The sequence below is a fragment of the Lissotriton vulgaris genome, unplaced genomic scaffold (genome assembly GCF_964263255.1).
Source record: "Lissotriton vulgaris unplaced genomic scaffold, aLisVul1.2 SCAFFOLD_260, whole genome shotgun sequence".
In the NCBI taxonomy this organism is placed as follows: Eukaryota; Metazoa; Chordata; class Amphibia; order Caudata; family Salamandridae; genus Lissotriton; species Lissotriton vulgaris.
In genome coordinates, this window is record NW_028246903.1 from 1,208,282 (window position 1) to 1,225,349 (window position 17,068).

The window sequence follows — 17,068 nt, forward strand, 5'->3', positions numbered from 1 at the left end:
TTGTTAACAAATTCTTAAGTGCAATTTGAAATAAGAGGCACATTTTAGAAGTAAATGTAAAGTACCTGCAAGCTCTTGCAAAGGGAACAAAGAATGGCCCACATAAGCAGCGGGAAAGCTCCTTGTGTGAAAGGACCATTGCTTTTTTGTTTTACACCAACACAATTCTGCTTTATGAGTTTGTGAAAAACAACCAAATGACTAGGGGTCTGAACCAACATGGAAGGCTGACAGTCATTTACTTGTTCCCACATTACAGCCACCTCTCTGATCGTTGCATTGTAGGCATTAAGGGCCATATGTATCAAGCAAATTTGCATTCGCAAACGCCGAAATTCGCAGAATTTCGGCGTTTGCGAATGCGAATTTGCTAAATGGAATGTATCAAAGAAAAGCTGGTGCAAAACAAAGAATCGCAAAATTTGCGATTCCTTATTTTGCAATTGCATTTAAGGAATCGCAAATTTTGCGATTCCTTAAATGCACTGTATGAAGCCAAAAAAAAAATACAAATTGTCGTTAAGGAATCGCTAATTACCACCAACTTCAAGTTGGTGGTAATTTGAGAATTCCTTGAAAAATGCAAATTTTTGCATTTTTTAAAGTGCCATGTGACTCACATACATGCCCTTAGGGCATGTATGTGCACCATATGTACACCCATGCTTATTTCAGGGGTGCAACAGGGTGTCCTTTGGACACCCCTGCACCCTTGAAATTATTCTCAATTTGCGATTCTCAAATTGCGAATCACAAATTGAGAATAACTTCACATTCATTCCTTTGGGCCTCCTGGCCCATAGAAATGAATGGGAAATTATTCCTTAATTGCGATTCGCAATTTGCTAATCGCAATTAAGGAATACTAAGGATTCGCAAAAGAATTGCGATTTTTTACATACATCCCAATTTGCGATTCTGAAATAGCGATTTCTAAAAAATTGCTATTTCAGAATCACAAATCTGGATGATGATACATATGGTCCTAAGATCCCTGCTAGGCAGGCACGGATTTCTAAATATTGCGGGTGATTTTCTGCAAAGGCAAGAAGGTGAAAGCCTCTGCCAACCTTATGGGCGGGTGGGGCACCTGCCAGGGTCTAAATGAACACTTAGGGGCCTTATTCTAGCACACATTTCAGTGTATACATGAAATGAAGGGCCCTTATTGGCAGAACACATTCTGCTCATGTCCCATCAGAACTTAAACTCTGTGGCATTTGTTGAGTGGTTTGAGTACTTGGAAACCGCAACCACCAAAACTCACTCAGGTTATCTCGAGCCTTCTTTCTTGTGTTATCAGCTCTTGTCAGGTAATTCCATATCATACCATTTCTATGTTTGTATTGCACCAAAGTCCAGAAGGAAGCAAGCTGCTGTGGGAATTCGAAGGTACCAAAAAATGATTCAAAGTGATAGAGTTTTAAGAATCTATTAAAAGCGAGAAATTGTTCAATTTGTCTCAGGTTGTCTGGGTGTGAGGTAAATGAGAAACATGCAATGCCTGAAAACAATATCCTTCCTGCTTTCTTCCTCTCCCTCCTGCTTTGCTTCCCTACTGATTTCTTTCTTTTTGGCAGATTAGAATAAAAGTGTATGTTTTAATAAATAAAACAAGACCAAAACAACAATAATCAGTAGAACCGGATATATGCAGGTTTAAAGATGTCAGTGAAAATAGCGCCAAAAAACCATCTGTATAGCTGGTTTCGCCGGAATGGGACAACAGCACAATCTTAGGCCTACCGCAATGGAGCTCAGGCCTGCGACAGGGACCCAGTTAGGCTCGCTGAATGAGGGTGCCTTAAATTGGGGTTGTGGAGCATTGCGAGATTCTGCGTTGAGGGCGCATCGCAGAGCCTAGGTGATGCGCCGGTTCCGAGGAGCTGCAGAACTGAGATTCGAGGTCCTGCATAGTCAAGGCTGCCATTGATGAAAGATATGCGATGTGAAGGTCTGAGCCAATGAACCTAATGGGAAGTGAGTACTGAATTGTAACAATGTTTGTAACATACAATGAATTAATTTAATGATATGAACGGGGTAAACAGGGGGTACTAACGCTGTAAATTTGATCGATTGAGAATCGGAGGGCCACTGACATGGTCTAGTGACGAATTGAGACTCCTGGCTTAAGCATGAAGTATTGTGTGATGATATTTAATTGTTGGTTGATCACTGCACTTTAAAGGACAGAAACTCACTGCACGGTTAGCATTAGTAGTTCTTTAAATTTGAGTGGTATCTGAACGTTACCTTTGTTCAACATCAGGGTTATTAAATATTAAAATAATATTTAAAGAGTGTCAGATGAAATAGTATGGCAGACATACATAATAGTTATGTTGGTTTAAAGCAAAATAGCCTGTAGAGTTTGCTTGATGGATTTACCTTTCTTCACAGAGTTGTTTTTTTCTGAAGAAGCACAACCTATGCATGAAATGTATTAGGATTACACATCTGTAAATGTTTCAATTGTGATTCAGAAGAAGTAAGTGAAAATTATTAGAAAAAGTTTGAGACATTAATAAAGCATTTTTTTTTGTGAAGAACCGATTTACCTAAATTCGTTTTGAAAGAAGAATATCGAATAGATGACAGACTTTTGTCTCATGAGTTTGTTTTGAATCTACAAGATATCTTTGTGACCATGAAAAGATTAACACCTCCCATGCTCATGACGAGCTCAGCTCATCATGAGCCACGGTTCTCGTGTGCTCATGACGAGCTACGCTTGCACGCTGGGCAAATTCCCCTGCTGTGAGAACGTTCTAAAGAAACGGGTGTGGCACTGTGCTGCATGACGAGCTGAGCTCATCATGAGCACGGGGGCGCTGTGTGCGCACCCCTCCCCCCAGCTCAGCGTGTGAATGTGCCCAGCAGGGAAGGGGTTAAGTTATAGACAGACAGAAGCACTTGAGTCTGACTGCGAGGGAATGAACATGGTCAACACACAACAGAATTCTAAAATATTGAAAAACCCATACCTCTTCACTAAATTTCCTCATCACACTAGACGTGTTCCATGCAGACCATGTGAAATTTCTCTTAGGCCCCCATATATTCTTTTCTTTTCCCACAAGTCTCAGTAGAGATTGTATGATGAAGTATGGGAGCGTTTATCCTAAGCGTCATCATCGTGGGCTGCTTGCCATCTGTAGTACAGATACTTGCCCTGAACCCTTAAAATCAGCCTTGAACCTTTGCAGAGATTGTTACGTAATAACTTTTTTCAAATCATTAATACTTTTCAAAAGATTTCCCTTCTTGTCAAAGTGTCCTAGGATGGAATTTTATCTTAAAATGCATTACTGGGTATATCCCAATGCTCTTTCCTCAGACATGATGTGAGAGACCTCTTCTAAGATGAAGCATGTTAATAGGCATTATCTTTTCAGCTGGCATCTCTACATTGTGAAATGCTCACAACTGCTATTAGTGTGGGTGTGGGTAACTTGGTTATCTAGCCTTTTTATGCGCTGATTGCTTAACTGCCTGTTCACGTTATCTTATTTTTCTTCTTTTGCATTGCCTTTGGCTGTTTGCCCAGTTTAATTTCCTTGCAGGGCTCTTTATGATGTATTATATTACTTGCCTTCTCACTGGCCAACTTGACCACTTCTTGACTTTATTTGGATGTTCTGGGTTGTTTATCTTATTTTTTAGGTCTATAGACAGATTTTGCTATCCCTCCAAAGACTTTATATTATATACAATATATCTAATTAAAGATGGGTAACCGTTAATTATAGGGATGTTTTATAACCAGGGGTTCTGAGTGACACAATACAGACAACTGAGCTAAACTCAAGTTATCTATGATGTCAATCAGAACCTCGATGTGAACACCATTCCTGTACTATACCCAGCTATAATTTGATGTTATGTATGGGCCCCAAACTCATCTTCCCCTGCTTTCAACTGCTATACAGAGGAGTAATGTGGGACCCATATATAACACAGCCTCTCCTCTCTGTCCCACTTATTTAAACTTACCTGCAGTCCATAACCAACACCCATCACCTTCCTTGCATTCCTTCCCCCTCCTGCAGCTGTGCCTTCTGCTTTCATTCAAAGCAGACAAGCAGTGATGATACTCTGTTAGCCTGGCTTGGAAGTCCTTTATGACATAGCAAGAATGGTTACTGAGTTTTCTTACAAACTGTGCTACGTCATAGCAGCGGGTTATGACATTTGGGGCCAGATTTTTTGCGAATCGCTATTTAGAATTCACAAAACGGAATGTATGTTCAAAACCGCTATTTTTTAGCGATTTATTATTATTCTTTATTTGCGAATTCGCATTTTGCGAATTCGCAAATAAAGAATAATTTTCAATGCATTCCTACGGGCCAGGAGGCCCATAGGAATGATAGTGCAATAATTCTCAAATTGCGAAATCGCAATTTGCTAATCGCAATTTGAGAATTATTTCAAGGGTGCAGGGGTGTCTCAAAGACACCCTGCTGCACCCCTGAAATTTACATGTGTGTACATGTATGTGTGTCACATGCCACCCTCACAAATGCCAAATAGGGCATTTTTAAAAGAAATCGCAAATTACCACCAAGTACAAGTTGGTGGTAATTTGCGATTTCTTAACTCAAAATCGCAATTTCAAAATGTATCATACATATCATTTAAGGAATCGCAAAATTTGCGATTCCTTAAATGCTATGGCAAAATAAAGAATTGCAAATAATTGCGATTCCTTAAATTGCAATTTTTTCATACATATGAAAAAATGCAAATCGGCCGTTTGCGAGTCGCAAAAGCCTTGATACATCTGGCCCTAAAAGATTAAAATAAATGATAGAGGTTGTGTTTGAGAGCCATACATAAAAATATACTAAAGAGAGGAACATTGGGTAAACCCTGTTCAGCAATTTGACATTTTGGCTTAGCACAAAGGACAGCATACATAAAGGGCGGAATTGTCAGCCCACGTCAGCCAGTTTTGCTGGAATTGTCATTCACGTTTTAGATCAGTCCAGGGCCCAGCAATCCAGTATTCAGAGTAGCGGCCATGTTGAGTGACAGCATTTTGTCTCTTTGCATCTTTGTCTGCACAGAAAAGATCTGAGAATCAACTGGTGTAGGCACCACCACTGGCCCCTGAGCATCGCCCTCCAAATCGCTTTGGAACGGTGTGCTACGAGAGTGTTCCAGTGTGATGAGAAACACTTTACAAAATGTTATTTTAAAAATTATAAGGACGGTTAACGATTTGACACCATGCATTTCATCATGTTTTGTGGGCACTATGCGGAGATAAGAAAAAATATTTGCTTCCAATTCTGAAAGAGGCTGGCTTTATTCAAGTCAGACCTGCTCTCATCCACCTTCAGATGTTATGTAGCACCCGCATTACTTTCCATGTGGCTAGTTTTTTAGTGGCGGCAATTAGAATTAAAATGAAAAGTATACCATTGAATGTATTATTCTGATTGTTCTTATCAACCATCTTTTTAATTCATCCAGCAGAGTATATGTTTCAAAAGAGCTTCTGCACTGAGTTTGTAAATACATCAATTACTCTATTTTATGAATGTATGTACATTTTTATGCCTTTTATGATTTTAACAAATCGAATAAAGTGTATTTGACTGACTGACTGACTGATTTGTCAGTCCAATATGTTGTTGTTCTCAGTAGGATTATTAAATAGTTTACATGGTACACTCAAATTTAACAACTGTGTCTCCTTGGCAGTAGGATTCTTTTAGTCTCATATAACCTTTTAGACATTTTCTCTTAAACTTTCATTAGATGTTTTAGAGGTAATGAAAGTGTTAATCTTCAAATATTCAACAAAAGAGTTTTCTCATCACCCAATTTTTCTTACTAAAACTAGTCACAGAACAGATACATCATCACAAGGGCAGGGCTTGGTTTCAAGATCATGTGCATAGCCCAGGGGGTAGCACGCAGGTCCATGCTATGTTAAACTGATTGCTGTTGTTGTTTTTAACCATGCATATTGGTACTTTGTATATCTATTCATGCTGCTATGTACTGTACACTTTTATGTGTTTGCTTTATGTGGTGCTTTTATGGGTGGTAGAATACCTCTGAATAACGTTTTATTGAATAGTCACAGAAAAGTGTCACATCCTTTTCTAATATATATATTCATTATGTACAACCTTGAGAGCAATAATGGATTGAAAGTGAGTCAACATTTTAATAAGTTTAGTCGATAATTTTACCCAGCTAAAGGAACCTGATTGCACATCCTATTTTTCCTTTTTTGCTGTTTGTGTGCCAATTACTCTTTTTATATTGTCTAATAGTTTGCTCAGCAAAATACTCATTGACGTGTTTCGACTTCAATTAGCTGAACACATCTTTCATGACGTCATCATCAGGACATTGAGTCACTCTTCTCTGCATGTGTTGGGAGACTTTATTTAATGAAGATTAGACATGGTTCAATAATATTCTTTTATTGACCATGTGTGTGCATTATTTGCTTGTTAGTTTATGTGTGCAGCTGTGAGGAAGATGTGTAGCAATGGAGTAGAAAGGTCAGGACTTTGGCAGGAATGGGTGCATGACAAAATGTGAAGACTTTATATATTCACAGTGGAGATCCAATTTGGCTGAGTGCTGTTTGCTCTCTGCTTATGCTTGGACAGAGAACATCAGAAAGAATAGTGAAGCTCATGCCAGGCAGTAGTGGGCATTGGCGCTAAGCGACGTGGAGACGTCTATCGTTTCTTCAGTCTCAGTATGAGTATCTACTCCCTGTTAAAGTTTATCCTTGTCTCAAAGGAGAAACGTGTGTGCACTACTTGTTACCAAGGCTGCACAATTGTAAAAGATATTACTGAACATATCTGCAGGGGCGGCCTTAGGCATGTGCAAGTTGTGCAGCTGTACAGGGCCACCAAACCCCAGGGGCCACCACGGCAATATATATGCTTAATATAATAATCCTCTGAGGATGTATACATATTTGTGTGGCGGCTCCTTGCAGGGATTTGGCGGCCTCCGGCTCTGTTCCACTTCCAAACACCCTGACCCCCCCTCTTCACTGGCCTCCGTGCTCCGCCCCGCCCGGACCCCCTCTTCTGGGGCCCCCTACCTGCGCTCCTGCGCTCCCTGCCCTCCCTGCCCAGGGCCGCCATGAGCCTAGAGCCGCCCCTGATATCTGCAATATATGAATTGCTAAATAGGTTCAAATCTGCCAATTTTATAGAATAATTATAAGAAATTATGTTTGCCATTCTCGAGGGTCAAGATTTTTTAATTTTTTTTTACAAGGAAGTGTGCTCTGCATTGAAAATGTTTGAAGACCATTGCCAGGTGTCATACTCCTGGGGGATGAGTTGTAACTACAGGTAACTATTTTGAATAAGTCTCAACATTTCTGATTTCCTCATGTTATTATTTAAACTCTTTTAACCCCTTCGATGCTGATGACGAGCTCAGCTCGTCATTAGCCACGGTGGTCGTGTGCTGATGACGAGCTGAGCTCGTCATGTAACGCGGCTTTTGGAAAAAAGCTGCGTAGCGCAAAAATAACCCCCGCACACATGTGGTTAAGGAGGATGACCGTCTTCAGTGCACAGTGGATGGGACTGCTCAAAGCAGCAACCCGCAGACCTTCAATATAGTGACACAACGACTAATAACTGCAAACCTCCTTCCATCTAACGTCTACTTTTGCAGCAAAATAGTTCAGATGTTTTGGTTTTACCAGTGCTTGTTTTCCATGTCAGCACGCTTATCATTTCCGGGCAATATTTCTTTTTAATTCCGGAGATCTTCTCGTGCTTTAGGTGTTTGCGTCCAGTGAGAACGATATGCATTTGCATAGTTTGTTTCCCGGTAGGTATTCCTTGGCACAAGTGCTTTCACAGCATTTCCCGTTTGTCGGTGTGCAGTGTTATCTGCTCGCGTGCCACCATCCTGCATTGCACAATTTCGCAATGATTAATCAGTTTTCGGTTGCATTTTAGCTGCTATGGATCTGCTAATTCCGATTCGAAGGTAAACTGTTGGCAGTTTCTTTCTGGAATAATAGAAGTGTTGATCACACCAATTAATTTCAAATTAGGCCAGCAGGGGCACTTAGCTTTTGCTTTTAAGAGAAGAGATAGCTATAGGTTCTGGATTCTGAGCACGTGCAGTTCATGCAGTGGTGCAGACCTGCAATATGTTTTTAGAAACTTGAACATACGTCTGTGCCGTAAAAAGAGCAAATACATTTGTTCCAACAAGACAAACAACACTTAAGAGTTAATGATTGCAGACGTCATTTGAAAAGTAACCAACAATCCCTGAGAACCTTAAGAATCATTGCTACCTCTGTTAAAAATCCCAAGTTTTTACAGAAACACGGGTTAATAGTTTGACAACACCAGTGTCACTCAGTAATCACCAGGGAAGCTCTTAGCTGTAGAAACCGCTGACTAATCATTAGCACTGCTTTGTGTAATTGGCAAGTCTAAGAAAAAAGCTAATTAAATATGCACGAAGAAAAATTGTGGAGGTTGGACATTCTTGAGCTAAAACTCCTTTACCATTGGTAATTAATGTGTATTCTGAAACCAGTTTTTTGTAATTGAGCATTGACTTTCAAGAAAATGCCCCTCCGAAATCGTGAGAGAATATAGGCAGGTGGTGCAAGCTATGCGTGAGTGCCAAACAAAGAGTTAAAAATACCTCATAATCATGGGGCACATTTTATTCAAGAATATCACACAGAATACTGCTGTAAGTCGATTAATTTCTTTTATCAAAATAAAAAATAATTTAGCATGGGTTGTATTTTAATATAATTGAAACCAGAATATTGTCTATCTGTAGTTATGCATTGGAGGGGGACAAGAAAATGCCAAATGGGCAAAAAAGAATTGCATGTGATCCCTTAAGAATCTAGGAGAAGACAGTTCGGAGATCAAAGTTTCAATTGCTCCTTTGAAGACACAGAGGAACGTGAAGTACCTTATTCCAACACATACGTTTAGTGGTTGGTAGCTATCAATAATGAGGATGTTTTTCATGAGGAGTTGTGATTGAAGTCGTAGGTAACAAGAGCGAAACTTGAGCTGTGGCCTATTTCTATCTGTGAAACATGAACAAGTTGTAATTGGAATTAAAAATTATGGGTCCCCATCCCAGGCCGAACCCTTCCCTACTACTACCACTACTAACTACGTTTATATAGCACCAAATGCATTGCAGTCTATTGAGTCCCCCACCTGACCGCTGCCAGTCAAAATATGACCTGGTGTCCGCCACCTACCTCAAAGCTACCGCAAGATAACCAGGTAAGAAAAAGTCAATTAACTAATGAGAACCTAGAAGTGATAACATGGAAGCTGAGAAGTACGTTTGGATCAGTGCACCTGAAAAATACTGCCTAAAAGAACAAAGGGGGTCATTACGATCACAGGCTGTCGATGGAAGTCTCACCGCCACCGTAAGGCCATTTTCCACCCGCCATATAATGATGGCAGGCGGTCCTGTGGCGATCTGAGTTCAAGCATCGGATGGGCTCCTTGAGCCCACCGGTGCTACGGAAGCCTTTCTATCCCTAAAATGGTGGCGGTGCCTACCAGGCACCGCTGTAGGGATTAGGATGGTCCCTCCCCACCGGCCTTTCCATTGCGGTTCACCTGTGTCGAAAAAGCTGGCAGGGATGGGCATTGGGGGCCCGTATTGGGCCCCCCTTCACCCAGTGCCCTTTTCTTCGGTTGTGGGGGGCACCAATGGTGCCCCCAACAGATCTCTGTACCAAGTGACAGGCACTGCATGGTGGCAGTCATGTAGTACCGGGATTAGTTACACGTCCCTTTTTTCCATTTCGGTGGGTGCTGCAGCCAGCAGCACCCGCCGCAATGGAAAAGGTGGGCATTGTGACTGCCACAGTGGTGGTCGCATTGTAATTTGGTCTGTGAGACCCCCGAACACTATGTTGGGCTGTCCCCATCTCCTTTAGGGTGGCGGGGGGACATGAGTCCACCCGCAAGTAACATACTTTCAGAAACACTACAAGACAATGGAAAACCAATCTTGAAATTAGTTTTCACATTACTTGGTCCCAGAAAGCCAGAAGAATGAATAGATATGACACTCTTTCTGACTGATTCTTTTCAGCAAAATATAGATTTACAAGTAGACAGTATTGCCTGGAATTGGAGATGACATGTGTACATAAGGATTTCCCTGAAGAATGTGTAACTCGCAAAAGCTTAGAAGAACCTTGCTTCATGTTTATTTCAGAAACACTTTTCATTTATATATGTATGTCTGTATTATTATATGTTATTTGTAATGTGCAACTCTATAGCTCCTCTCTGTTTCACATCTTATTCAATCTTTATCTGAACTATAGCATCCTTCCTGCATGAATTCCAGGTCATTGTCCACATGTGTGCAGAGGACATGCAGTAAGTAACTAATCTGAGACAAAATGTAATTGCTGGTAATTTGTGACTTTCAGGAGAATTGTAGCTGTCACACAAGCTTGTCACTTTACTCTCCGTACACGTAAACACATTCTCCAACCTTTCCTCAAAAAACCACAGTGGCAAATGTGTTAGCGCAGACCAGACTAGACTAGTGTAACGGGTCTTAATCGTGGTAGCCTAAGAAAAATATTGCCACTTTTCAAAAGATTCAGAACACCACAGTCAAATTAGTTTTTAACATGCCCAAAATTGATTGCACTTCACAATTTTCAAAGAGTAACACTGGTTAACTGTCCATTATCATGTACAATTCAAATCAACAAGTATGGTCCATTAGATCAATAATAATATTTGGCCCTTGTTCACAAAATAATCTCCCCGTCACCATGAGTATTGCAGTCCCAGCCCCATGTCCGTTTTGCTGTCCTGAAATCACAGGTATAAGAAATGTGGCATAAGAGCCTTTCAGGTGCCTGACACAGAGTTGAAATGCCAGTTCCCTCTCTGTATGCTCTGAACCAACACCCAAAAAATCTGAAACTATGATACCACCTGGCTGCATGCATTATAATTATCTGGTTGTAGATTTTTCTGGGATCCTCCCTTTTGTGTGATTGTTTTACAGGTCTGATTTAACCCCTTGGGCGCAGCCGCGATTCTGCGCCTGTGCGGCCGTTTTAATGAGTGGGCGGGTTCATGACGGCCCCCAGCCGTCATAAGCACACGCCCACCGTGATGCATGACGGACGGGGACCGTCATCAGCATGGAAGGGGTTAATGGATCCTAGCGAGTCCCCCACTCCACCCTGTGCAATTCAATGTCCATATAGCACCACAAGACGCTTAGTGGTTGTTGTGCTCATGTTTGTTGTTCTTGTCAAATAACTAGAATTGTGTCTTGGTGGGACTGACCATCAGCACGATGCTGGGCATCCAGGTCTAAATGCCCAGTCCTGAATTTCCAGCAACTACCTGAAAATATACATTACATCTATTATGTAATAAACAATAGCAATACATGTATTTTACTTTGCAAAGACTGATACAAATGTTGAACTATTTTAAAAAGACTCCATGTTAGTTTCAATTTTCCCTCTACCAGTCATATATACTGCACTCTCCCTAGATTAGTTAATCAAAAATAATTTTAATTGGAAAAATATTATGGCCCTATATTATTTCCTGATATTTAATGCTCATAATTTATTGGCAAGCAATCTAATTTAATCCTTATGTTTCTTGAATCCTAAATCATAGAAACATTGATTATTACAAGGGAATTAAAGTCAAGACTTTGGTAAGACATCCAGGAAAGAACAGAATCACTAGTTGTTTGACATTACAGTTATTCTTCACTTCCTGGACAAATTGACAGTGATGCTGGGGAAAGATAGTAGAGTGGCAATTCCGCTGAAATGTGGAAAATCTACTAAATAGGATTAAGAAAAGGCAGGCTAAAAGTAAAAACACAGCAAGAAGAATAAAGACAAAACAGAAAAGAAATAAAAAAAGAAATAGAGTGCTTTTAAGTGTTGCCCTGTGATCAGAAAATACAAATGTCGCAGTACACCACTGAAGAATGGGTAATTATTGAGGAAAAAATGTTTTATAAGCTTGGACCATAACGAGTTGAAAAACCATTTAGACAAGGTTAGAAAGTGACAAATTTATGAATGATTAAACACTTGCATCAGAGGATGTATTGGACAAAAAAGATCTGAACACAAGTTTACAAATTGAGAAAGTAATAGTTATATAATAGAGCAATAATTCTCAACCATATAAGTATAAGAAAAGGGAAGATTTACCCAGACCGAATTGAAAATTAAAACTTGGAAAATGACTGGTTGAGAAGCCACTCGTAAATGAAAGACAACCTAGCTAAAAATATTGTACAGTGTCTTTATATTACAAGCAAAACAATATAGCAGATTTTAAAGTGAGGCACAGATCAGACAAAAGTGTACACCAACTCACAGCTAAGAAATTCAAAGAGAAGTACTTTTTAGAAGATTGTTTATTCAAACAATAAAGTGGAACGTTGATTCAAGCAAGAGTGGAACATAAGTCAAATTAAAAAGCAGGTGTAAAAGGCCTTAATAGCAAGAATATATAACCTACCATCATATCATTGGGTATTGCAAGAACGTGGTGAAAGGCTCCAAAATAATGAAAGGAGGTTTTAACATTAATCAAAAGTTAGAACTAATCATCATCACAATATACTTTATTCCAGCGTACTTGACCAAGGCTAATGAGCAAATGAAGCTATTTATTAGTTTGTTTTATCTAGTAGATAGTTTCGATACAAAAATGTACTGCCATTCAAATTTGAATTAAAATAATGTCAGTTACGGCATTTATTGATATTTTGTTTCCCTGGGGAAAAGCTTTTTGAACATAACACAGAGAATATTAAAATATTGAAGGCTTCATTTAGAGTTTGGGGGGCAACTGAAATTCCTACACTTTCTGGTAGAAACTCTAAACATGCAGTTCAATCTACCACTGGATTGTTAGAGCTTTGTCCAGAAATTACAGGTTTTTCAGTTGCCTTCGAACTAAAGGAAAGACCCTCTGACATAAAATGCAGCCGCGGTCGGTAGCGAATTTCGTTGCGTGCACTGCATCACCAAATGCGATGCAGTGCACGCAACATAATTTGTTTTATTTATTTATATGTTTACTTCCCTGTAAAACTCTGTAATCCATACATTACCACCCCCCCACCTAGCCCCTCCCCTTTCCCCGTCACCGCCCTGCAGGTCATCCCACTAAAATATCCTCTTTGGGGAAAATGAATGGACTTTATGAAGTGGATAAAAGCAGCCCTTCCTAGATATCGGAGGGAAAACTATAAAGTCTGTCTTAGCCTGTGGGTTTACTTCCTAGATGAGGACCAAAACGAGTAAATAGGGATATAAAAATGATCAACTGACTCCATACTTTAAAATATGGGTCAACTATTTGCAGTGGCCAAACGCAAAGAGGAACTGGTTGTTGATAAGGCCCAAAAATAAGAAACTAACATGTTTTAATGTGAAGAATAATTGCGCATTGAAAAGAAACAGCAACGGGCCAACACAAGTGGAAAAATATAGCTCAATGTAGTTTGCAGGAAAATATGATACAGAACAACACTGCAGAATAGAATAATCAAGACATGACAGAGGAAATTATGAGGATCAACAAACGTTCTAACCATCTGCACAGGTCTGCTTTTTATCCCACAAACCATTTAAAAATGGCATCCAAAGCCACAAATTCATCAGAGTTTGGTGGGTTGATAGACTTCATTTGATGGATTCATGACATCTACAAAGAAGTAGAAGCATGTATGCAGTCTGCGAGGTACACACAGATCAGTGACAGTCTTATGTAAAGTGCTCTGGGGCGCAATGGGATTTGTGATCCTATTCTCTGCATCCCTGGGGCACTTTTGAACGACAGAATGGACCACAGGCACATGTGCAGCCACGGCCCGTGGAGGGAGTTTTGGTGGGGCGGAGAGGCGGGGCGGGGGAGGGGCAGGGTGGGGGGTGCTAAAAACTGGAGTATGGATAATTGAAGGTAAGTAAACAATTTTGTTTTATTAATTAAATTGTTTACTTACCTTCAATTATCCATACTCCAGTTTTTTAGCACCCCTCCCCCGCCCCGCCTCTCCGCCCTACCGAAACTCCCTCCACGGGCCGTGACTGCATATGTGATGCCCTTTCTTTAAACAAGGATGCTACACATGTTGCCCCAATGCTACCATTAAGGAGCGTCCCACATTTGCATATGGGCGTGGCCCCATGCAAAGGAGAGAAACAGTCTGCTTCTGCGCTTGCACCGTATTATAGATGCTAGGGCAAAGGCAGAGAGGAAGTCAGGATGTTTACTGACTGGGCTCTACAAAGCCCCAGCACGCCTTCCTGGAAGGGAAAAAGAGGGTCCTATGGAACCCATAAAAATTGCCCTACAAGCGGGTGCAGTCACTCACTGAACCTGCCAGCAGGGCGATATCTGTTTCTTTGAAAGTGCATTATGGCTGTTGCCTGTACTGTGGAAAGCGGACTGGCTGCTTCAGTATGACGGCCTATCTTTTGCTAATGCATTGCCGACAGGGCAGTTCGAGTTTACGGTGGCCCTGGTGGCAGCCTATTATCAATAATAGGGTGCACTGCCTTGTTTGTCCCTGGTGCAAACAGGGACAGTGTGCTCTTACTGTTATACAGGATCATGTATGTATGTATGTCTTTTGGTAGAAATACTTTGTGGCAAATACATTGTAGGTGAATAAAAGAAGGATTGCAATCAGGAAAAGTTTGTTTGGTAGAAATATATTTTAGGTGAGCTAAATAATTGCATGCTTAGTAGAATTATCTCTATAAAATGTGCAATTTTCATTTCTTTTTCACGTGACTGATTGGTATTTGTGCAAATGAGAAACTACCAACCTGGTCGTCCAGGGGCAGCTCACAGAATGCTGGGATATATTTAGCCCACTCCACTAGGACCAGCAGCTGTTGTTTCATAGACTCACAGACATCTGTAATGTTTGCAATCTTTTTTGCTCTTATGTCTCCATTTATTACAGACATAGACGACGTTATCTGCAAATGGGACACATTAAACACAATCATGAACATGTTGAAAATGACAACTTTTAGATCAAGCATCCATTTCACCTGAGATTCAAAGATTTTCCTGAGGAATTATGCAAGCATCCACCCCTAGGGAACATTGTATATGGTGTGTGCTAAAAATGGTTTCTATCCTAGGACAAGGGCACACGTTGCTGCATTGCTACTGTGTAGTCACCATGCTTCTTGAGAATGACTGGTAATTATGTGGGACCAGGCAGCTTACACCATAACATGTCTGATTCTGTTTGTTTTTGTTTTTAGTGATGTTTCATCAACATGCCTGGATGATCCAAAACCAATCAATAAAGGTTTCTAGCACTTAATCAGTAAGGCTGGACCAAACTATAAGCGAAACAACAAAAGCATTGCCAGTACTGATAACTTATTTACCATCTCATTCAAAACCAATCACCCGGGACACTCAAAGTGTTTGAAAAAGTTAATAAATATTTGTATTTTATTTTTAAATAAAGTTCATTATTTAACAAAAGGACTCCCTAGTTCATGTTATTACCTTCATGAGCACAAATACTTTACATTCAAGACAAAAACATAACAATACATATACTCATTTAACAACTTTGTATGAATGTTTTGTGCCTAAACAAGTTTCGTTTGTTTAAAGAAGAGTATCAGGTCTCTAGTATAACAAGCATTGACATTTCATTTTTCCATGACCTGAATACTAAAACTGTTTGGCCAAACTTCCCCCCTGGGTTTGTGTTATCACTTAAACTGACAACGGCGGTGTTCTTTTTCACCTTTTCCCTTGGGTTTCTCACTCTTTCTTCTTTTCTTCTTTTTAATGCTGTGGAATTTTAGCTCACTCAAATTCATACAAAGTCTTTAAAGGAGTATATGTATTGTTATGTTTTTGTCATGAATGTAAAGTATTTGTGTTATGGTTGTATTAGCTTTCGTGGTTCGCTAAAAGAATAACATGGACAATGCTCATGAAAGTAATAACATGATTTAGAAAGTCCTTTTGTTAAATAATGAACTTTATTTAAAAATAAAATAAAAATATTTATTAACTTTTTCAATCACTTTGAGTGTCACAGGTGATTGGTTTTGAATGAGATGGTAAATAAGTTATCAGTACTGTCAATGCATTTGTTGTTTCGTTGGATGATCCAATGGCACTATTCTGAAATTAAGCATGTCACTTTTCTACAAATACCTTTGCATATTTTAGCACCACCTGTTATATTGCACCTATCTCAGAGTTTTCAAGTAAACAATGTCAAAAGTTCATCACTCACAGCCATCATTTTTCAAGTTGACTTTTTACTCAGGGTATTGTATTATGCATGCTGTGCTTGTGGGAGAGTATTTACAGAAGTGCCGGTATTCAAACTCAGACCGCCCATGACAGCCCGATACCCCTCTACCGGAAATTGTGGAGGGGATATATATATATATATGTTTAAAAAAGTAAAAAATAATAATTTATTTTAACAGTATTTCCCATGAGGTTCTATTTTATGTCTCTGCCTCCATTTCTTTCTATTGGAGAGTGTTGCAACAGAAGTAGTTGGTCTGTGGTGCTAATATTACTCCAAGTATGAGCTGGAGTATATTTACTACTGTTTTGGGTACTTTGTGGCTGTAGTAACTTGAGAAATCCAGTATGTGAATAACAATGGGTATACTCTTTTGTGGGTGGGTGCTTGTCCTTCCCTAAATCACTCATTTTTCATCCCCAACCCCTTCTCATTTAGAACTAGATATTCCCCTTTTTCCAGCTACTCCCATGGTTTCTCTTACATTTACTAAGCAGTAAATGTATACCTGTGAGCATCTCCCTACAGAAAATAAAAGTGAGACAGAGGTGGAGATTTCCACCTGTCTGTTTATGAATTACATTGTGACATAGGTAGTGCTACTCCAGTACTACTTTACATATTACAAAATGTAGTTTATGAATCAGGCCCTTAATATTCTGTTACAATACTACCTAAGATCAGACAGGATCTGTGTGTTTAACAATTTTTATCAGTGCCATTATTTCTTGCT

At 39.8% G+C, this 17,068-nt stretch overlaps 1 protein-coding gene across 2 annotated transcripts in view; it reads right to left on the reverse strand.

Annotated features, from left to right (window-relative positions):
* LOC147665698 (hepatocyte nuclear factor 4-alpha-like) overlaps positions 1-17,068 on the reverse strand; it is an 85,675-nt gene that overhangs the window by 14,718 nt on the left and 53,889 nt on the right. For both annotated transcript variants that reach the window (XM_086949589.1, XM_086949588.1), the window contains exon 5: positions 14,864-15,019. In XM_086949589.1, the coding sequence (XP_086805715.1) occupies positions 14,864-15,019 (156 nt within the window). The remainder of the gene's footprint in view (positions 1-14,863; positions 15,020-17,068) is intronic.